General features: G+C 40.0%; 1 protein-coding gene across 1 annotated transcript; it reads left to right on the forward strand.

The window, feature by feature from the left end:
* Window positions 1-13468: 13468 nt before the first annotated feature.
* LOC118241851 lies at window positions 13469-16495 on the forward strand. The gene is made up of 4 exons (XM_035529159.1): window positions 13469-13479; window positions 14860-15323; window positions 15616-15821; window positions 15996-16495. The coding sequence occupies exons 1-4, from the start codon at window positions 13469-13471 to the stop codon at window positions 16191-16193; spliced, it is 879 nt and encodes a 292-aa protein (XP_035385052.1). The 3' UTR covers window positions 16194-16495.
* The last annotated feature ends 7286 nt before the right edge of the window (window positions 16496-23781 follow it).

Raw genomic sequence — 23781 nt, forward strand, 5'->3', positions numbered from 1 at the left:
ATGTGTGAGGAGAATCCAGGAGCATATAGACGCAACAGCTCCAAGTGCTCCAACTAATGTAGTAGTGTTGTAAACAGACCTGGTGTTGCTATGACAACTGTAGTATGACAGGTCACATGAAGCCACATAACATGAAAATAACACAAAATACCCATATCAGTGAAAGATTACCTTGAGTCTTTAAGAACAGAAGTTGCCTTTTTGGGAGAGTTCCACCATTAAACAGTATTTTATGCAAATTCCATCTGTGTATGTGCAACAGGTATCACCTTTTTTTTAAAAAAAAAACAGCAACACCACCAGTACCAGGTCACACAAGTTTAATACAATTTAAAAACCATAACACTAAAACACACAATGAGTGGAAAATCTGGTTCTGAGTTTAAGCACAAATGGCTTCAATGACTTTTAACGTGGTCACCATCACACGTACATGAATCACTTCATCAGTACAATTCCTGATAAATATTTCCACACCACACCCAATAAAACCTTACATTACTGAAAAACTCAGAATCAGGAAATACTCATAGTGGGAACAAAAACGTGACTCAGCTCCCTGCACACAAAATACACAACAGATTATCCCACATCACGACAAAGTAAGCACAAAATCAACAAACAAAACACATTACATCATACTCCATTTTTACCAAAATTGCGTTCACCCGCTCAAAACGTTTTTACTTTTCCCACCGCCCTCCTTTCATTCAGGATGCAAGCTGCTCCCAAGTTGCCTATAAAACAAATACATCAGCACCTTAAACAAACTCGACTCCATACCAGCCCCGGGATCGGGTCACGTTAAAAAGAAAACACCCGAATCACTAACTGCTGCACCGCTGCTGTTTTCCTGTGTCTGTTCGCGCCGAATAGAACACTTTCCTAACCCGCACTTGCAGCCTCGACTATCTACCGACTGTGATGATCGCCACCTCATTCAAATGTCACTTAATGATGTCAAGTGACCTACAAAAAGTGGCATGCAACAGCTGGGGTGAATTGCACAGCGAGGACGGTGAGAAACAGGTTTCTGGAGGCAGGGCTGAAGTTGTGCAAAGCTAGAAAAAAGCCCTTCATCAATGAGAAGCAAAGAAGAACCAGACTGAAGTTAGTAAAAGACCATTACGACTGGACCGTAGAGGACTGGAATACGGTCATCTTCTCCAATGAGTGCAATTTTAAGCTTTATCCAACACCTGGTCGTGTAATGGTTAGACGGAGACCTGGAGAGGCCTACAAGCCAGAGTATCTCACACCCACTGTGAAATTTGGTGCAGGATTGGTGATGATCTGGAGGTGTTTCAGCCAGGCTGGAATCGGGCAGCTTTGTCTTTGTGAAGGACGCATGAATCAAGCAACTTACAAAACTGTGCAGGAAGAAAACTTGCTTCCTTCTGCTTTGACAATGTTCCCCAACTGTAATGGTTGTTTTTTTCAACAGGACAATGCTCCATGTCACACAGCCAGGCCAATCAAAGTGTGGATGAGAGACCACCAAATCAAGATCCTATCATGGCCAGCCCAATCTCCAGACCTGAACCCCAATGAAAACCTCTGGAATGTGATCAAGAGGAAGAAGGATGATCACAAGCCATCAAACAAAACCGAGCTCCTGGAATTTCTGTGCCAGGAGTAGCATAAAGTTACCCAACAGCAATGTGAAAGACTAGTGGAAAGCATGCCAAGACACATGAAAGCTGTGATTAAAAATCAGGGTTATTCCACCAAATATTGATTTGTTGACTCATCCTAAGTTGAAATATTAGTACTGTGTTGTTTATAAATGATTATGAGCTTGTTTTCTTTGCATTATTTGTGGTCTGAAATTTCTGTAACTGTTTTGTTATTTTGACCATTAGTCAATTTCATGTGTCCAAGTTAAACTTTAATGTCTTGACTGATCATGTCCACCACCAATTAACAGTTTATTTGATTTGACAGCCTCACAGGGGAAATGCAAAGTAGCATTTAGTGTATTAGTGTTGGATGGTTGCTGAAGTCTGGTCCAAAACTTTTGTTTTCCTTAGCTGTTCCATAAAACTGTCAGACTCTTTCTGCCACACGGCGTCTGAGGGATGATGGATTGATCTCCCAGAACAGATAGGCCTCTTTTCACTGTATTGTGAATATTTTAGCGACTTTATAACAGAAACCACCAAAAGCTGACCAAATCTATAAAAAAGATATAAAAAACATTCAAACCACTGTTTAGACTTATATAACGAATAAGAGTGGATTTAGAATGGATTCCACATAATTCCTGTCACATATGTGTTACGGAAAGATGGATGTGTGTGTGTGCTCCAGATCCACTGCCAGGATTTCCACCCTGATTGAGACTCCGCCCCTTTCCTTGCCGGCTTTCCCAACCAACTGTGTTGGCTATTTAAAGGCCCCTCCCAGGAGAGAGAGAGAGAGAGAGAGAGAGTGTGTGAATGAATGAATGAATGAGTGAGTGAGTGAGTGAGTGTTTCCTCATTTTTGGACTTCGTCTTTGGCTTCGCCCTTCCTGCTTCCGCAGTTGTGTATATATACCTATATACATATATATAGATTGTGTAAATATCGTTTGTTTGGTATTTTGGTGTTGGACACTAGTGGTAGGGAGTGACTGCTATTTTTGTTGGCCGTTTGTTTTGTCTCTGTTTTTGTGTTAGGGAGTTAGGGAGTTGTGTTGTTATGATTAGTTAGTGTGTAGTTTTATTTAATTAGTCTGGGTTTTGTTTGCTATTTTGGCTTGCATCACTCCTGAAGACAGTTGCACCAGTATGATTGTTTGTTTATGAATGATAAGCTCTGTAAAATACACTGAAAACCCCTTCCATTTGTGCTTCTGTTTGTTTTGCTGCTGCTCACTTTTTCACAACTTCCATTACATTAGCCATTTCTCCTTCTTTTTCCTTGTTACGGCCTCACAGCCTCACAAAATGTTTTTGCATTTTATAAGGTCATTAAAGGTCAACTCTTTTTTCTGCTCCTTGTTGGATTTGTTTGCTCATCACCTATTTGCTGGAGTTGGCAACGGTTCACCTGCCCCCATGGCAAAAGTTCCAAACCTAATATTGCCCTTAATGATAAATGGCTAGATAACAACGAGTTAAACATTGGTAGCAATAGCTTTTCTTTTTCCTCAAGTGAAGAAAAGCGGTTTTCCGCGTTATTTAAGGTATGTCACTCGCTCAATAGCCAAAGTCTGATATGAGTTTGAGTTCCCAGTGTTTCAATCAATAAATTACTATGCATAAGTATTTTTCATATGTTCTTCAAAACCAAGAATTCTAAGCCGTTTAGATGACCTAATTCGCTTTTAACTTCACTTTAGGACAAACAAAACGACAAACACTTAGGTGAACACTTTAGACAAACACAATCAACTACATTTAACATTTATCTCTTTGTGTGCTTTTGCCTTTTTACTCTGAGCTCTTTTGTATGTATCTCTCTCTGAGCAGTTGTTCATCTCATAGTTGTATGTTTTTTATCAAGCTGGTGTTTGCTATTACTTTTTAAAATTTTTATAGGATGGCTTTTTCATAGTTATTTGTCATACAGATTTTTTTCACACACAATCATTTAAGTTTTCATAAGGTCTCACTTTCATTTTTGTGCACTGTTATTCCTTTTAATTGTTTTTATAACGTTAACAATCTATTCTCATTCACCAACATTCAGTCCGCACTTTCTATGATCCCGAGACCCAACCACTACAAAACTCGCTGAACAAAAGTCTGAAATTTCCAACTATGCAGAACTTTTAAAAGGCATCATCTTACCTTCAAAACGTGCGCTTCTGTCAATTTCAGCCATCACACACAGAACAATGCAGTTTTTAGGTGATCTGTCAGTTTGTGCTGATAACAGTGTGGGTCCACAGACAAAGTTCCCGTAGTACGGGCCACCGATAAATGTCGTTCCTAAATCCCCAGTCAGCTAGTTTTAAAATTAATCATTCAAATAGAAAATGATGATGCAGACTTCAGAATTAATAGAAGAGAACTGCTGGTCAATCCTTTATTGCAGGTTAACGTTAACAAGAATTACAGAGTCACCATCCGGAGTCATTCTGGTTGAAAAGATCAGTGGAGTCCTACATGAGACAGGAGACCTCATCACAGAGACAGTGAAAGCCGTCTGGACAGTGCGTGGTGCTCTGTGTTCTCAGCTGTGCAGCGCTACAGAAGATTCAGAATATTCAAACAACGCGTGCATGTTTGAGGGACCTGCTAATCTAACCTAGTGTCTGGCTCATACTGGGACTTCTTCACAGCTGTATGCTTTCACTGCACATGGACATCAGCATTACACTAGTGGCTGTTAGAGACACAGTCTCTTTGCCTGAATATCCTTTACCTTTGTCTTTTAGTTTGGTCTTTGCTCTATCTGATGGAAGTACACCTACCTCTCTCTCATTCACACACATCTTTCACACACTCTCTTTGTGTGTTGTGTTCTGTGTCTGTGTGTGTCTGTCTGTGTGTCTGTCTGTCTGTCTGTCTGTCTCTCTCTCTCTCTCTCTCTCTCTCTCTCTCTCTCTCTCTCTCTCTCTCCCTCCCTCCCCCCCCAGCTCTTCTCCACTCCTCCTTCTTTTTCCACTGTATAACCCTGTAGAGTTTAGAAAAGGACCTCACGTCTGTTTTTGAGTAAAGCCTGTTTCTCTGGTCTGGGGAATCCCTGCAGTTCTGCTGCTGCTCCACCAGAGAGCGCACTTGCAGCAGTCTCAGAGGTGCTCGGCGCTGAGCGCTAACTTCACCTAGCTTCACATGCTCTCTCTCTCGTGCATATTATATAGACCTGTGGAACACTTTACCTTGTTTGTGAGTTACTTTGAGTAAGAATTACAACACATCAGTCAAATCATGTTTTTCACTTCCTGCACTTAACTATCAAATCAAATTTATTTATATAGCACTTTTTACAACAGATGTCACAAAGCAGCTTTACAAATGTCCAAGTCCAAACCCCCAGTCAGCAAACCAAGGGTGACAGTGACAATTAAAAACTCCCTAGAGCAGGAGGAAGAAACCTTGAGAGGCATCAAGATTCAAAGGGGGAGGAACCAAACACACTAAATCTATCCTCTTCTGACTGCTATCTGTTCATAAACTCTTAGAAAGCTTAGATCAGCCTTGGATGGCCTACCAAACATTAAAACACCAAAATAGGCTTCATAGTATTTCATACCCAAAAGTAACTTACACTGAAGTAGGTATAATGTAATAAGTGCAATGCAGTCACTCATTTGCAGGGGTGCTTCCTCTCCACTGGTCTGTGTCTGGGCCTCTGCGTGGGTGTGTGAGTGGTGCAGGGGTGCTTCCTCTCCACTGGTCTGTGTCTGGGCCTCTGCGTGGGTGTGTGAGTGGCACAGGGGTGCTTCCTCTCCACTGGTCTGTGTCTGGGCCTCTGCGTGGGTGTGTGAGTGGTGCAGGGCTGCTTCCTCTCCACTGGTCTGTGTCTGGGCCTCTGCGTGGGTGTGTGAGTGGGGCAGGGGTGCTTCCTCTCCACTGGTCTGTGTCTGGGCCTGCAGAACAGCTGGTGTGCTGCCTCACGTGGGTCTTGAAGTACAGACATCTCCACCTCCACTAAGACAAAAATGGACATGGACACACAATTTCTATACATTACATCTCTCTCTCTCTCTCTCTCTCTCTCTCTCTCTCTCTCTCTCTCTCTCTCTCTCTCTCTCTCTCTCTCTCTCTCTCTCTCTGTCAGTAGAACATAGTTAAAGACTGTTGAAGCAGACCGAGATCTTTAATTTGTGGACATTCAAACCTACAATATGACACGTGGTGACTATTAAACAGCTTGTATTCAGTTTTAATCACTTGGGTGACACCTAGCCAAGGCTGTGCTAGTCATTACTAAAGCCATTTTCCGCCCATAGTAGTTTGGTAAAAGTACAGACTTACTACTACTCTTACTACTACTATACACACACACACACACACACACACACACACACACACACACACACACGTACACACACACGTTACAATAAGTGTTGATGTGTTGCGTTTGGTACCTTCCTGGAGTTTCCATCTCAGGTGAGCAATCACCAGCAGAAAAAGAAGAGTCACAGGTAGAAAAACTCCACCACAGAGGAACCAGGCCGGTACGTGTTTCAGGAGCACAGCCAGCGATGACATGGCTCATCCCACAGCTGAAATGTTCTCTCTCACTCTGTGTGTGTGTGTTGTGAACTTTGGGCTCCATGTGAGTAACCTGTGATGACCTGCATAGATTTAGTGTTTGGTTAACCTCACTCAGCCCTTTGCCCTACAAGACTGCACTAACATGGCAGTAACAGCTTGGCCAAATTGCAATAAAATGTGTTCTGTCAGTTCATTAGAGTACTCCCTGAATTAATCAGCCTTTAGTTTATATGTACCCACATTTATTTAGTGTATAGAGATTTAGTGGGACAGTCAGTTTATCCCAAATCTTGCCAAATCAAGAATTCCACACATCATTTTAATACCCTATATATCAACAATTATATCTAAGGAAGGCAACTACAATAGTAAAACATATTGTACATATGAATGGACATTCGGTCTCTCAGAATATTCAGTGAAATGATATAATGTATTCCACCATTGCACATATGGTATTTGATGCATATTCCATCTGTGATTGTTACACTGTTCTACATTTGGTCATTTAATACATGGAGGGCTTTTACTCATTTCTGTCATTGTGTCTCCTGGTTCTGACATGGCTCATCCCACAGCTGAAATGCTCTCTCTTACTCTGTGTGTGTGTGTGTGTGTGTGTGTGTGTGTGTTGTGAACCTTGGACTCCATGTAAGTAACCTGTGATGACCTGAATAGATTTAGTGTTTGCTTAACCTTATTCAGCCCTTTGGCCTACAACTGCACTAACATGGCAGTAACAGCTTGGCCAAATACTACACTGTTTTACATTTGGTCATTTAATACATGGAGGGCTTTTACTCATTTCTGTCATTGTGTCTCCTGGTTCTTCCTTTCATGCATCTGGCCTGTGTCTTAACTCCAACCTCTGTGGACTAGAGAGAGACATGCTAGGATATAATTTGAGGACAATCGTGTCAGTCTGTACCACTCATCAGCCCATCAGAGAAACAAACGGCAGTCTGATCATGTCCTCTTTGTGTTTTAAGTAAATAGAATCGGAAACTGAACACTGAAACAGCAGCAGTGTGTTGCTTACACTTTTCTCCTAAGCACTGAAAGGAAATTGTAGGGAGAAGTCAAAGTACAAAAAGAAATCTCAAGGTTGTTGGAATTTTGTGTATGAAATGCTGACTGTAATACGGTTGTCAGCCTGTTTGGTGCAGCTGTTGGGTAGGGCAGCCTGACAAAGTGATCACACTGTGTGTGTTTTCATGGCTTTGCATTGGTTACTACAAGATCTCCTGGGTCAAAGGTCAAACATACTGCTGGGCATTGGAAAATATAGATGTTTCTTTTTGTTTCATTTTAGAGGGTTTTATTATTTTTAATTTAAACTTAAACAGTGTGTTGATCAAGTTAGTCAAAGAGTCCTTTAGTTCAACTTGCCACAAGTTTCTGTGTTCACATACTTAATTGTTAGATTGATAAAACATGACAAGACACCTTTGTGATAAAAGACGTATTCAGTGGCAATGAGAACTGACCAAAAAACTATAAATATAAGCGAAACTGTAAGAGTTATTTAGATTGAGTAACAACAACAGTGGGTAATGGTAGCTCAGTGGTTATGGTACTTGACTTGTAATCGGAATATACATAGAATTCTTACATACATAGAATATATATATTTATCTGTATATATATTTTTTTCTCTATGCACCCCTGGTTCTCTTCCTCAGTTTGGACAGAGCACTCTCCACCATTTCACTGCGTGTTGTACTGTGTATGACTATGTATGTGACAAATAAACCAAACTTGAAACTTGAAACTTGAAACTTGGAAGGTTGCTGGTTCAAGCTCCACCACTGTTGGGCCCCTGAGAAGACCCTCAATTGCCCAAGTTGTATTCTTATATAATTGTAAGTTGCTTTGGATAAAAGAGTCAGATAAATGTAAACAGTCAAAGAATAAAATTTAGGACATAGCTAATAGAGTAATAAACTGATTCCAATGAAATAATTTTCACATTTAAGTATTATGCAGTGTTCTGCAATATTAAGGTCAAAGATTTGGGGTTTTTTATGGTATTAACATGGATGTAAGAAAATGTGTTTGTTTCTCTGTTAGGAAGCCCATGAGACAAACATTCGATCTCTTGAAGTTTAGAGAACATCCGTGCCCACTGTGGAAGATCTTTGTGATCTGTTGTTTTTAAACAAGCAAGCGGTTTACTTTGGGTTTGCCATTTTCACCAGGTATCGCTGTGCTATTATATTTGTAGCGTGGTATCCTTCATTTCAGAAATGTTTCTAATTCTATTTCACATAGGACTTATGTGAAATACAAACACAGAACAAAAAACTAATCTAAACACTATGAAAGGGCCACATTCCATCCCCCACTAGGTTACCTGTCCTGTCGTACTTTACATCTATTAGCACTTCTGTTTTCTGCATCTTATCCACCATCACAAGGCCTGCTTGTTTCGCCACTACTTCCTTACTTAGTCTGGATCAGGTTCAGCAGGAGTTTAGCCTTGTCCTATCTAGTTTTGACAGGTGACTTGCGTCATGAGTTACAGAGTGATGTATGGATTCTACAGATGGGAGGAAGTCCGGAATAACTAGATAGTAGAATGAGCAACCTCTCACCTGCATCTAGATTGTATCAGGTTCACTGGAAAGACATGTTGTTTCATCAGAGGTGTGCTTTTCTTCCCCAGAAGAGAAATGCATACATCCCTGCTATTCACAGTTAACCTGCCACCTGGACATTAAGGCTAACTAGGCCTATAGAAGGTAGACTAGCCTGACTTCACTGCCCACTATGAATCAAGGAAATATAGTTGCAATGTAGAAATCATAATAGACACTTTGATTTTTTAATGAAGAGCAGAATTTATGCACAAAGAGAGCCAGTTTAAGACCAAACCAGATTAATTGTTAAAGAATCCTGAGAAAATGCACATCGTAAACTGTTCTTGTGCTTCAGATGACCTGCTCATGAGAAACCCCTGCATCAGCTCGACAGCCCAACACTAACTGCACAAGCAAAACTGTTTAAAATGGTTTCTTTTAAAAAAAAGACCTGTGTCCTGTGTTAATGAGTGTCCTGTATATGACTTTGTATAGTAAACATCTTCAGACACAAGGCTTTATCCTTCAGGAGTTTGTGGGATACACAGATATAAACTTCACAATTGACCATTTTCAGCTGAATGTGGAAAGTCGATAATGTCATAGAATCTACAATGGTGCAAAGTGGATGATTGTATTATATTTACTAAATGGATTAAATTTATTAAGAACGAAGCAAATAAACAAATAAATATATAACGTGACAAATCTGAAATAGGCGGTTTGTGGCAGTCCAGCACAACTTCATATTTGAATTATCTATAGGACTTGATAGAAAAAATGTAAGAAATGCATCCCTCAGCATGTCTTCCAGCGAACCTGTTGACACACGAGGTGCAGAAGGTGTCGCTTCTATTTTCTAGTTAGACTGGTCCTCCTCACTTTTGTAACAATATGATATCTGAAATAGGTCATTGTGGCAAGCCTGCAAAAGGTTTTGTTTAAATAATGCACAGGACTTTATGGGGAGGGGGGATTAAATTTCTGGTGTATTTCCTATATTAACCTAAAGGCAAATAATACAATATTACACATTATTAAAATAAAAATTGCTTTTCATTTATGGCAAAAAGTTCTACCTTGGATTTATGTAGAAATCATAATAGACACTTTGATTTTTAAATGAAGAGCAGAATTTATGCACAAAGAGAGCCAGTTTAAGACCAAACCAGATTGATTGTTAAAGAATCCTGAGAAAATGCACAACGTAAACTGTTCTTGTGCTTCAGACGACCTGCTCATGAGAAACCCCTGCATCAGCTCGACAGCCCAACACTAACTGCACAAGCAAAACTGTTCAAAATGGTTTCTTTTGATGCCACTGTGACAGTAACAAGTGCATCTGAGACTAATCAAACTTCAAAGACCAGGTGGCCTTTCTTCAGAACTTCTTTCAGAACTTCTGGTTTTCTTCAGACCTTTAACTGATAAGAACTTTAACAGAGACTTTTAGCATCTGCCAAGTCTATTTCCTGATCAAAGAGCTGTTCTTGCCATCACATTATTACTTTCATGATATCATTTATGATATTCTGTTTTTGTACAAGTTGCATTAAATTCGCAGTTCCATTTTATCACTCCCATCTTACTGTGTGATTCTGAAAAAGTTGCAATGGCAAACACTCCTTAAACATAAATTAAATTGCATCATATTCCTCCCACGCATATCCATGAGATAAAAAGACCTGTGTCCTGTGTTAATGAGTGTCCTGAATGAGTGAATGAGTGTCCTGTAGATGTCTTTGTATAGTAAACATCTTCAAACACAAGGCTTTGTCCTTCAGGAGTTTGTGGGATACACAGATATAAACTTCACAATTGACCATTTTCAGCTGAATGTGGAAAGTCAGTAATGTCATAGAATCTACAATGGTGCAAAGTGGATGATTGTATTATATTTACTAAATGGATTAAATTTATTAAGAACGAAGCAAATAAACAAATAAATATATAACGTGACAAATCTGAAATAGGCGGTTTGTGGCAGTCCAGCACAACCTCATATTTGAATTATCTATAGGACTTGATAGAAAAAATGTAAGAAATGCATCCCTCAGCATGTCTTCCAGTGAACCTGTTGACAAACGAGGTGCAGAAGGTGTCGCCTCTATTTTCTAGTTAGACTGGTCCTCCTCACTTTTGTAACAATATGATATCTGAAATAGGTCATTGTGGCAAGCCTGCAAAAGGTTTTGTTTAAATAATGCACAGGACTTTATGGGGAGGGGGGATTAAATTTCTGGTGTATTTCCTATATTAACCTAAAGGCAAATAATACAATATTACACATTATTAAAATAAAAAATGCTTTTCATTTAAGCCAAAAAGTTCTACCTTGGCTTTATGTCTTCAGCCAGGAACCACACCTACCCAACAACATTGATTATGCAATCAGTCATTCAATATGAGCATTATCAACATTCCAGTTAACTATTCAGACAAAGATGTGCCTTTTCCAAGTACAGAAATGTAATGCAAATGTACAGAAGTTTGGAGAAAGTAGAGTTTTATAGGGAAACTTCCTTTTTCTTTATCTTTCATCACCTTGTCTTGGATTTCCTCAGACCTTTGACAGCAATTTCTTTCTGTGTAAGAGGCGGGGTGTGCGTGGTATAAAGGTTCTCCAGTGAGACCTCAACACACTCAACCAGCAAGACGTACAAAGAGTTACAGGTAAGGTAACCTTCTTAGTATTTGCACATTTTTTATTTTAGGTTCACGAACCAAAACATAGTCCAGTTGTTCTGTTTGATGATCTCATTCTAATCTCTTTTACTGAATTATAGGATAACACTGTATACAAGTCTTACCTGGTCTTACATACAATGGCTAACAGCAAAGGCAAGTTTTAATTTATTATTTTTTTCAGAGTGATTGATTGTACTTTTTCCAATTCTTTAGGACATGAGACGTTTTAGACATTATACCAGCAAGGGTGGTTGACCACATGTTTCATTCAAATATGTTTTAACCGATTCACAGAACTTGTGCCAACCAACTCCGTATGGAGTCCAGGATTCACAGAGGAGCTTCTCCCAACTTCTAAGCAGATATCCCTGCTGTACCACATCTCCTACCTGTGTCTGGCTAAGTTTCCAAACTTGGAGAGGCTCCTCAGGAAGCGTGCTGTGGAAACCCAACTTCTCTTTGGATCCTCTGAAGCTCTTCTGCTGAAGGTATGGTGTCAGTGTAGGGTGAGATCTCTGGTCGTTTCTGTCTGTCAGGAAGAAAATAATTTATAATGAATTAATAACAATCAATGACTGTATTGTGTAAAACACTGGAATCCAAAGTTATAATGACAGATTGGATATTCTAGTGAACTTACAGCAACACTTCACCTTAAAATATCAGACATAGCAAAAAAAAATATCAAACTGATAGTTTAAAGTTTTCTAGAAAATGTGTTGATAAATTATTTTGCAAATTAATATAAAGCGATATTCAAAACTACATGCAACCATAATTAACATTAGCCTTAGAAGAGAAATATTACAAATTGAAAGCATTCTTATTAGTAGAACGCTACATTTTCAGAATAACAAAATAGAGTCAGAACTCTGGAATCAACCTGTCCATTTTGTACAATCGATTTATTTTGTACAATCTCTTTTGCTCCATAGAACAAATTTGATTATTTCAAAAGGACTCTCTCATTGCCATAATGACACATTAAATAAAATTATGGTCTTCTCATTTGGGAAAAAAAAAATGTAATTACAGATTGAAATAAAAATCCTTAAACTGACAGTTTATTTTAAAAGTGTTATCAATGGAAGAAAAACAAAGTAAATGAAGATCACAATTTTGACACATGTTCAGTAGTAGAGGTTTTGTAACATAATAGCATCTGTTTCTATATTTGAAGAGCATGTAATCAGAGCATGTTCTCTGTTAGCTGGAAGTCTGCTTTTACAATTCAGGAGAAAGAGTGGTGTAAGATGAGACAGACCCTCTGCCTTGGTCAAAAGTCTATAAACTCCTTCCTCTTGGGGCTGATTATCATAACAGGTGGGGTGATAATCCCCACCTCATTAGGTGAGGCGGATGGGGTTGATGGTTCCGTGTAAATTCTTCATGTTATTAGGAGATTGATGTGATCTGCTGTGTACTTATTCTTATATGATCAATCTAGACAAAGAGTTAAAAGTACTACAGCTACAAGGTCACAAAGTGTCAGAGTACATTAAGGAAAAAGGTTTAACCAATCAGTATGATCAAATTATTTCACCACTTTAATAAACTATGCACCTCAGTGCTTCACAGTCCATATCAAGTTAAAATGTTTTACAAGAGAGACATAATAAAAGCTGCTACTCTACTGCCTCAGTAACTGACGCTCCAGAACAGAAACTGTGATGATCTTCAGTAATCAGACCTGCTCAAGTACCACAGAACCAATTTGAAAGGCAGGAGGCGAGATGTTTGTAATCACATCACCATAAATGTCTCTGAATCCTTAATGAGCTCAGTAACTGGGTTGTAGCCAATATGTCCATCACATGGAGGAACAGCAGCAGCAAAGGTCATATAAGGTGGGAGGTAAATGCTAAATTACATTCTGCATATCTTATGTTATTCCTTCAACCACAGTGTATGGGCACCAGTCATACCCTGGTTTCATCACTGTTTCCAATGCTGATACATGCTATTGAAAAAAACAAACCAACACTGGCAGTAAAGTACCTGGAAAAAGCAAGAACCTGGATTGATGAACTTATTGCAGATGCGGACAAGATGGTGCAAAGGTAACAACATGTATTTTTTGCAGCCTAGATCACCATGATGTATAGAAATGGTGTGAAGCAGTGCTGTTCTGTTAGTAGAGAAATGCATGTCAGATTAATAGTTTGAAAGTTAAATAATTATTAGCTTTTAGAGTTCTTCAATTTCAGTTTTATTCTGGTGTCTGTGACGCCTGTGCTGATGTGAAGATTGATATGTAGTACTTTAAAGCTGCACTATGTAGATTTTTAGAATTGGCGACCACTCTGGTGGAAGTATGCAACCGCATGAATCATGAACATTTTGTAAAGTTGGTTGTGCTGCCTTCCATTTCCCCAAGTGAATTTATCTGATGATTGCGAGAGCATTCATGTTAAAGGAGTGTTCACAGAGAATTTGATCAGATCTCTCTGGAATGCTCTGTCAGGATGTAAGTGCATTATCTAACTTACTCTTGTAATCATCCAGCAGGTACGCGACAGCCTGGTAGCACAGGTGAAATGTTAGCCAAGTTTCATTTAAAGTTATCGTTGCATACATGAAATGAGAGAGATGGTAGCACTGGAAATAATCTGAGAGTTTAAAGGCTTTCCTTGTTCAGACATAAGAGGACAAACTCTGAAACAAAAAAGACACTGTCAGCAAAGTGATTATATCATAACATTAGCGAATTTGCCAGCTAACATTGGCTACATAGCTAAAACAGCTTAACATTTACCTTGTACAATACACAAGATAACATTAAATTCCAAATCAATAATAAATTGCTTGTTTGCTTGCTAGCTAGCAAACCACCAACATAATGTACCTGTTCAGCAATCAAAAATAAACCAACATTCCTGAACCCCTGCAGGCTGTTGCCACCCCTGAAAAGTCAACACAATGTGTAGGAGTCACATGCGGGTAATGCTGCAGAGGATGACTGGGGTTGCCGTTCTGATGTCTCCATATGAGGCAGTATCTCTATCCTTCAATTCACTGACTTTCAGCACTGTACACATGCACAGGTATATCAGAACTGTGAGCCACGCCCCCTGTAACATTACTCAGGGAAACGGCCAATCGAGCTGGACCTTGTTTTTGATCCTGTGCGTGTGATGTTAATTCATAAAGACATCTGATGTGGTTCAGAAAACTCTTGCCAAATCTGATCCAACAGTTCTGAATCTGAATGAATATTTCATGCTTTATAGGGTGACTTGCAGAAAGACACTATATTTTAGCAGAAGGTTTTTCCTCTTGGCTTAGTAATGTGACTTCTTTCAATTTTAACAAACAAATGTTACCTAGTGCAGCTTTAATGACACAGTGACATAGACTGATAACAAATAGCTGGAATCTTCTCAACCTACAGACACACAAAGTAAATGAATGTTGACTATTTTCACACTTTTAATATTTAGCTATGTTCAACACAACGGAGACGTGGCCACAACTACCAGTGACATCATCACTGAAAAGGCAAACACTGAGGCCAAGTCTGAGCAGCTTTCCAAGGAAGTTCAGGAAATGGAGGGAGCTATAAAGACCCTTGAAGAAAAGCTTGCCGGAGTTAGGAACGAGCTTGAAGACACCAAAAGGAAGATAGATGCCAAAAACCTGGAACTTGAGAGTTATGTAAGGGACGTGACAAGCAAAAGCTCAGGCCTCGGAATCTTCGCTGCGATTGTGCCGTTCATTGGGCCAATCGTCAAGTCCATTTACGATGCCGCAACATCCCCCGCTGCTGCTGCAAAAATCAAAGCTCTTGAAAACCAGCTGAATCAGCTCACCTCTCAAAAGACGGCTCTGATGAACCAACAGTGGAGCATTGAGGTCCAGCAGATTGACTTACAGATGAAACTGGCCAAAGTAAAAATCGACAAGGGTGAGTGATGATTGGGTGATGTCTGCTGGATGACTGTTTTTGGTTATGTATGCTTGTCTGTCTGTTAACAGTTTTTTGAATAAGCTCATGGGTTCTGTGTGTAGTGTTACTGGACCAGTTCATCTCCACACATGTACATTAGTAAATGAGACTGTAAACAATCTATTTTTAAGAATACAAAAGTACACAGAGCTCTGAAAACACTTCCATAGCAAAACACTGCACAATTTTCCTGTCCTGTACTCATTGTTGGTTTAAATAAGCAGTCTGTGTTTCTGTTTGTGTGTACCAGGCTCTATACCCAGCCCTGTCCACCTGAACGAGGTCCAGCGATATCTGACTAAAATCCAGAACATTCTGATTCAGATCAAAAACTTCTGGCAAAAGGTGCACAGTATGTTGGGTGTCATGCAGAAAAAGACATTTGTTAATGAAGATCTTGTTGATGAACCTGAACTTAAAGAAGAATTTGTGAATTCAATCCAAAAGGCTTCAGAGGTAACTGATATATGAAACAGTTACAGTAAAGTAAAATTACAATATACAATGACATTTTTTAAAATTCAAAAACACTGCACATTAGAGTAATGCTTGATAAGTATATTGTGGAATCTATTGTTCATTATGTAAGTCAGAACAGTTGTCCAAATGGTTTTTGTATCTCTTTTACAGATTTGGTCAAATTTTGGTGGTTCCTGTGGTAAAGCTGCTGAAATATTCAAAATACAGTCCAAGGATGCCTATGCGTTCCTGGAGATTGATCCATCGTCTCTCTCAGACGCCGTGTGGCAGGAAGAGTATAACAGTGTTATGGGACAGCTACAGGAAATGAAAGTCTTGAACCAGACTCCAGCAGCCATCCAAAACTAAAGCACTAAATACTACTGTGCATTTCTCCTCTGAGGCTGTCAAATCAAATACTCTGTTAATTGGTGGTCATATATTGGTAATTTTTATAGATAATATTGATTTTCTGTATTTAGGTACAATCAGTCATTCCTTTTTTAATCAGAACTATATGACCTTGTAGTCAGTCATACACAATTTACAATGTATGTGTACCTGATTAAAATAGCGTAGCTTTCTCATTTAAGCCTCAAATCATTCAAGGCTGAAAAAAAAAATCTTTCTCCTCTTTTAATTTCCCATAATGAACTTTACTGCCATGTGAAACTGGCCATTACAGCAGCTCAATGAATCTGTTTTTCAGAGCCACCTACTTCCAAATCCAGTAGATCATGTGTGAGGAGATCCAGGAGCATATAGACGCAACAGCTCCAAGTGCTCCAACTAATGTAGTAGTGTTGTAAACAGACCTGGTGTTGCTATGACAACTGTAGTATGACAGGTCACATGAAGCCACATAACATGAAAATAACACAAAATACCCATATCAGTGAAAGATTACCTTGAGTCTTTAAGAACAGAAGTTGCCTTTTTGGGAGAGTTCCACCATTAAACAGTATTTTATGCAAATTCCATCTGTGTATGTGCAACAGGTATCACCTTTTTTTAAAAAAAAAAACAGCAACACCACCAGTACCAGGTCACACAAGTTTAATACAATTTAAAAACCATAACACTAAAACACACAATGAGTGGAAAATCTGGTTCTGAGTTTAAGCACAAATGGCTTCAATGACTTTTAACGTGGTCACCATCACACGTACATGAATCACTTCATCAGTACAATTCCTGATAAATATTTCCACACCACACCCAATAAAACCTTACATTACTGAAAAACTCAGAATCAGGAAATACTCATAGTGGGAACAAAAACGTGACTCAGCTCCCTGCACACAAAATACACAACAGATTATCCCACATCACGACAAAGTAAGCACAAAATCAACAAACAAAACACATTACATCATACTCCATTTTTACCAAAATTGCGTTCACCCGCTCAAAACGTTTTTACTTTTCCCACCGCCCTCCTTTCATTCAGGATGCAAGCTGCTCCCAAGTTGCCTATAAAACAAATACATCAGCACCTTAAACAAACTCGACTCCATACCAGCCCCGGGATCGGGTCACGTTAAAAAGAAAACACCCGAATCACTAACTGCTGCACCGCTGCTGTTTTCCTGTGTCTGTTCGCGCCGAATAGAACACTTTCCTAACCCGCACTTGCAGCCTCGACTATCTACCGACTGTGATGATCGCCACCTCATTCAAATGTCACTTAATGATGTCAAGTGACCTACAAAAAATGGCATGCAACAGCTGGGGTGAATTGCACAGCGAGGACGGTGCGAAACAGGTTTCTGGAGGCAGGGCTGAAGTTGTGCAAAGCTAGAAAAAAGCCCTTCATCAATGAGAAGCAAAGAAGAACCAGACTGAAGTTAGTAAAAGCCCATTACGACTGGACCGTAGAGGACTGGAATACGGTCATCTTCTCCAATGAGTGCAATTTTAAGCTTTATCCAACACCTGGTCGTGTAATGGTTAGACGGAGACCTGGAGAGGCCTACAAGCCAGAGTATCTCACACCCACTGTGAAATTTGGTGCAGGATTGGTGATGATCTGGAGGTGTTTCAGCCAGGCTGGAATCGGGCAGCTTTGTCTTTGTGAAGGACGCATGAATCAAGCAACTTACAAAACTGTGCAGGAAGAAAACTTGCTTCCTTCTGCTCTGACAATGTTCCCCAACTCTAATGGTTGTTTTTTTCAACAGGACAATGCTCCATGTCACACAGCCAGGCCAATCAAAGTGTGGATGAGAGACCACCAAATCAAGATCCTATCATGGCCAGCCCAATCTCCAGACCTGAACCCCAATGAAAACCTCTGGAATGTGATCAAGAGGAAGAAGGATGATCACAAGCCATCAAACAAAACCGAGCTCCTGGAATTTCTGTGCCAGGAGTAGCATAAAGTTACCCAACAGCAATGTGAAAGACTAGTGGAAAGCATGCCAAGACACATGAAAGCTGTGATTAAAAATCAGGGTTATTCCACCAAATATTGATTTGTTGACTCATCCTAAGTTGAAATATTAGTACTGTGTTGTTTATAAATGATTATGAGCTTGTTTTCTTTGCATTATTTGTGGTCTGAAATTTCTGTAACTGTTTTGTTATTTTGACCATTAGTCAATTTCATGTGTCCAAGTTAAACTTTAATGTCTTGACTGATCATGTCCACCACCAATTAACAGTTTATTTGATTTGACAGCCTCACAGGGGAAATGCAAAGTAGCATTTAGTGTATTAGTGTTGGATGGTTGCTGAAGTCTGAAGGCCTCTTTTCACTGTATTGTGAATATTTTAGCGACTTTATAACAGAAACCACCAAAAGCTGACCAAATCTATAAAAAAGATATAAAAAAACATTCAAACCACTGTTTAGACTTATATAACGAATAAGAGTGGATTTAGAATGGATTCCACATAATTCCTGTCACATATTTGTTACGGAAAGATGGATGTGTGTGTGTGCTCCAGATCCACTGCCAGGATTTCCACCCTGATTGAGACTCCGCCCCTTTCCTTGCCGGCTTTCCCAACCAACTGTGTTGGCTATTTAAAGGCCCCTCCCAGGAGAGAGAGAGAGAGAGAGAGTGTGTGAATGAATGAATGAATGAGTGAGTGAGTGAGTGAGTGTTTCCTCATTTTTGGACTTCGTCTTTGGCTTCGCCCTTCCTGCTTCGGCAGTTGTGTATATATACATATATATAGATTGTGTAAATATCGTTTGTTTGGTATTTTGGTGTTGGACACTAGTGGTAGGGAGTGACTGCTATTTTTGTTGGCCGTTTGTTTTGTCTCTGTTTTTGTGTTAGGGAGTTAGGGAGTTGTGTTGTTATGATTAGTTAGTGTGTAATTTTATTTAATTAGTGTGGGTTTTGTTTGCTATTTTGGCTTGCATCACTCCTGAAGACAGTTGCACCAGTATGATTGTTTGTTTATGAATGATAAGCTCTGTAAAATACACTGAAAACCCCTTCCATTTGTGCTTCTCTTTGTTTTGCTGCTGCTCACTTTTTCACAACTTCCATTACATTAGCCATTTGTACTTCTTTTTCCTTGTTACGGCCTCACAGCCTCACAAAATGTTTTTGCATTTTATAAGGTCATTAAAGGTCAACTCTTTTTTCTGCTCCTTGTTGGATTTGTTTGCTCATCACCTGTTTGCTGGAGTTGGCAGCGGTTCACCTGCCCCCATGGCAAAAGTTCCAAACCTAATATTGCCCTTAATGATAAATGGCTAGATAACAACAAGTTAAACATTGGTAGCAATAGCTTTTCTTTTTCCTCAAGTGAAGAAAAGCGGTTTTCCGCGTTATTTAAGGTATGTCACTCGCTCAATAGCCAAAGTCTGATATGAGTTTGAGTTCCCAGTGTTTCAATCAATAAATTACTATGCATAAGTATTTTTCATATGTTCTTCAAAACCACGAATTCTAAGCCGTTTAGATGACCTAATTCGCTTTTAACTTCACTTTAGAGAAACAAAACGACAAACACTTAGGTGAACACTTTAGACAAACCCAATCAACTACATTTAACATTTATCTCTTTGTGTGCTTTTGCCTTTTTACTCTGAGCTCTTTTGTATGTATCTCTCTCTGAGCAGTTGTTCATCTCATAGTTGTGTTTTTTATCAAGCTGGTGTTTGCTATTACTTTTTAAAATTTTTATAGGATGGCTTTTTCATAGTTATTTGTCATACAGATTTTTTTCACACACAATCATTTAAGTTTGCATAAGGTCTCACTTTCATTTTTGTGCACTGTTACTCCTTTTAATTGTTTTTATAACGTTAACAATCTATTCTCATTCACCAACACTCAGTCCGCACTTTCTATGATCCCGAGACCCAACCACTACAAAACTCGCTGAACAAAAGTCTGAAATTTCCAACTATGCAGAACTTTTAAAAGGCATCATCTTACCTTCAAAACGTGCGCTTCTGTCAATTTCAGCCATCACACACAGAACAATGCAGTTTTTAGGTGATCTGTCAGTTTGTGCTGATAACAGTGTGGGTCCACAGACAAAGTTCCCGTAGTACGGGCCACCGATAAATGTCGTTCCTAAATCCCCAGTCAGCTAGTTTTAAAATTAATCATTCAAATAGAAAATGATGATGCAGACTTCAGAATTAATAGAAGAGAACTGCTGGTCAATCCTTTATTGCAGGTTAACGTTAACAAGAATTACAGAGTCACCATCCGGAGTCATTCTGGTTGAAAAGATCAGTGGAGTCCTACATGAGACAGGAGACCTCATCACAGAGACAGTGAAAGCCGTCTGGACAGTGCGTGGTGCTCTGTGTTCTCAGCTGTGCAGCGCTACAGAAGATTCAGAATATTCAAACAACGCGTGCATGTTTGAGGGACCTGCTAATCTAACCTAGTGTCTGGCTCATACTGGGACTTCTTCACAGCTGTATGCTTTCACTGCACATGGACATCAGCGTTACACTAGTGGCTGTTAGAGACACAGTCTCTTTGTCTGAATATCCTTTACCTTTGTCTTTTAGTTTGGTCTTTGCTCTATCTGATGGAAGTACACCTACCTCTCTCTCATTCACACACATCTTTCACACACTCTCTTTGTGTGTTGTGTTCTGTGTCTGTGTGTGTGTCTGTCTGTCTGTCTGTCTGTCTCTCTCTCTCTCTCTCTCTCTCTCTCTCCCTCCCCCCCCCCCCCCCCCCCCCCCCAGCTCTTCTCCACTCCTCCTTCTTTTTCCACTCTATATCCCTGTAGAGTTTAGAAAAGGACCTCACGTCTGTTTTTGAGTAAAGCCTGTTTCTCTGGTCTGGGGAATCCCTGCAGTTCTGCTGCTGCTCCACCAGAGAGCGCACTTGCAGCAGTCTCAGAGGTGCTCGCGCTGAGCGCTAACTTCACCTAGCTTCACATGCTCTCTCTCTCGTGCATATTATATAGACCTGTGGAACACTTTACCTTGTTTGTGAGTTACTTTGAGTAAGAATTACAACACATCAGTCAAATCATGTTTTTCATTTCCTGCACTTAACTATTAAATCAAATTTATTTATATAGCACTTTTTACAACAGATGTCACAAAGCAGCTTTACAAATGTCCAAGTCCAAACCCCCAGTCAGCAAACCAAGGGTGACAGTGACAATTAAAAACTCCCTAGAGCAGGAGGAAGAAACCTTGAGAGGCATCAAGATTCAAAGGGGGAGGAACCAAACACACTAAATCTATCCTCCTCTGACTGCTATCTGTTCATAAACTCTTAGAAAGCTTAGATCAGCCTTGGATGGCCTACCAAACATTAAAACACCAAAATAGGCTTCATAGTATTTCATACCCAAAAGTAACTTACACTGAAGTAGGTATAATGTAATAAGTGCAATGCAGTCACTCATTTGTGGGGCGATCCAGATCCAGAACTTCCCATTCTCAGGAATGCAGGCTGCTCTCACGTCTCAGATCCAGAACTCTGCGTGGGTGTGTGAGTGGAGCAGGGGTGCTTCCTCTACACTGGTCTGTGTCTGGGCCTCTGCGTGGGTGTGTGAGTGAGGCAGGGGTGTGTGAGTGGTGCAGGGGTGCTTCCTCTCCACTGGTCTGTGTCTGGGCCTCTGCGTGGGTGTGTGAGTGGCACAGGGGTGCTTCCTCTCCACTGGTCTGTGTCTGGGCCTCTGCGTGGGTGTGTGAGTGGTGCAGGGGTGCTTCCTCTCCACTGGTCTGTGTCTGGGCCTCTGCGTGGGTGTGTGAGTGGGGCAGGGGTGCTTCCTCTCCACTGGTCTGTGTCTGGGCCTGCAGAACAGCTGGTGTGCTGCCTCACGTGGGTCTTGAAGTACAGACATCTCCACCTCCACTAAGACAAAAATGGACATGGACACACAATTTCTATACATTACATATCTCTCTCTCTCTCTCTCTCTCTCTCTCTCTCTCTCTCTCTCTCTCTCTCTCAGTAGAACATAGTTAAAGACTCTTGAAGCAGACCGAGATCTTTAATTTGTGGACATTCAAACCTACAATATGACACGTGGTGACTATTAAACAGCTTGTATTCAGTTTTAATCACTTGGGTGACACCTAGCCAAGGCTGTGCTAGTCATTACTAAAGCCATTTTCCGCCCATAGTAGTTTGGTAAAAGTACAGACTTACTACTACTCTTACTACTACTATACACACACACACACACACACACACACACACACACACACACACACACACACACACACACACACGTTAGAATAAGTGTTGATGTGTTGCGTTTGGTACCTTCCTGGAGTTTCCATCTCAGGTGAGCAATCACCAGCAGAAAAAGAAGAGTCACAGGTAGAAAAACTCCACCACAGAGGAACCAGGCCGGTACGTGTTTCAGGAGCACAGCCAGCGATGACATGGCTCATCCCACAGCTGAAATGTTCTCTCTCACTCTGTGTGTGTGTGTTGTGAACTTTGGGCTCCATGTGAGTAACCTGTGATGACCTGCATAGATTTAGTGTTTGGTTAACCTCACTCAGCCCTTTGCCCTACAAGACTGCACTAACATGGCAGTAACAGCTTGGCCAAATTGCAATAAAATGTGTTCTGTCAGTTCATTAGAGTACTCCCTGAATTAATCAGCCTTTAGTTTATATGTACCCACATTTATTTAGTGTATAGAGATTTAGTGGGACAGTCAGTTTATCCCAAATCTTGCCAAATCAAGAATTCCACACATTATTTTAATACCCTATATATCAACAATTATATCTAAGGAAGGCAACTACAATAGTAAAACATATTGTACATATGAATGGACATTCGGTCTCTCAGAATATCCAGTGAAATGATATAATGTATTCCACCATTGCACATATGGTATTTGATGCATATTCCATCTGTGATTGCTACACTGTTCTACATTTGGTCATTTAATACATGGAGGGCTTTTACTCATTTCTGTCATTGTGTCTCCTGTTTCTGACATGGCTCATCCCACAGCTGAAATGCTCTCTCTCACTCTGTGTGTGTGTGTGTGTGTGTGTGTGTGTTGTGAACCTTGGACTCCATGTAAGTAACCTGTGATGACCTGAATAGATTTAGTGTTTGCTTAACCTTATTCAGCCCTTTGGCCTACAACTGCACTAACATGGCAGTAACAGCTTGGCCAAATACTACACTGTTTTACATTTGGTCATTTAATACATGGAGGGCTTTTACTCATTTCTGTCATTGTGTCTCCTGGTTCTTCCTTTCATGCATCTGGCCTGTGTCTTAACTCCAACCTCTGTGGACTAGAGAGAGACATGCTAGGATATAATTTGAGGACAATCGTGTCAGTCTGTACCACTCATCAGCCCATCAGAGAAACAAACGGCAGTCTGGTCGTGTCCTCTTTGTGTTTTAAGTAAATAGAATCGGAAACTGAACACTGAAACAGCAGCAGTGTGTTGCTTACACTTTTCTCCTAAGCACTGAAAGGAAATTGTAGGGAGAAGTCAAAGTACAAAAAGAAATCTCAAGGTTGTTGGAATTTT

Source organism: Electrophorus electricus, chromosome 8 (genome assembly GCF_013358815.1).
Source record: "Electrophorus electricus isolate fEleEle1 chromosome 8, fEleEle1.pri, whole genome shotgun sequence".
Classification (NCBI taxonomy): Eukaryota; Metazoa; Chordata; class Actinopteri; order Gymnotiformes; family Gymnotidae; genus Electrophorus; species Electrophorus electricus.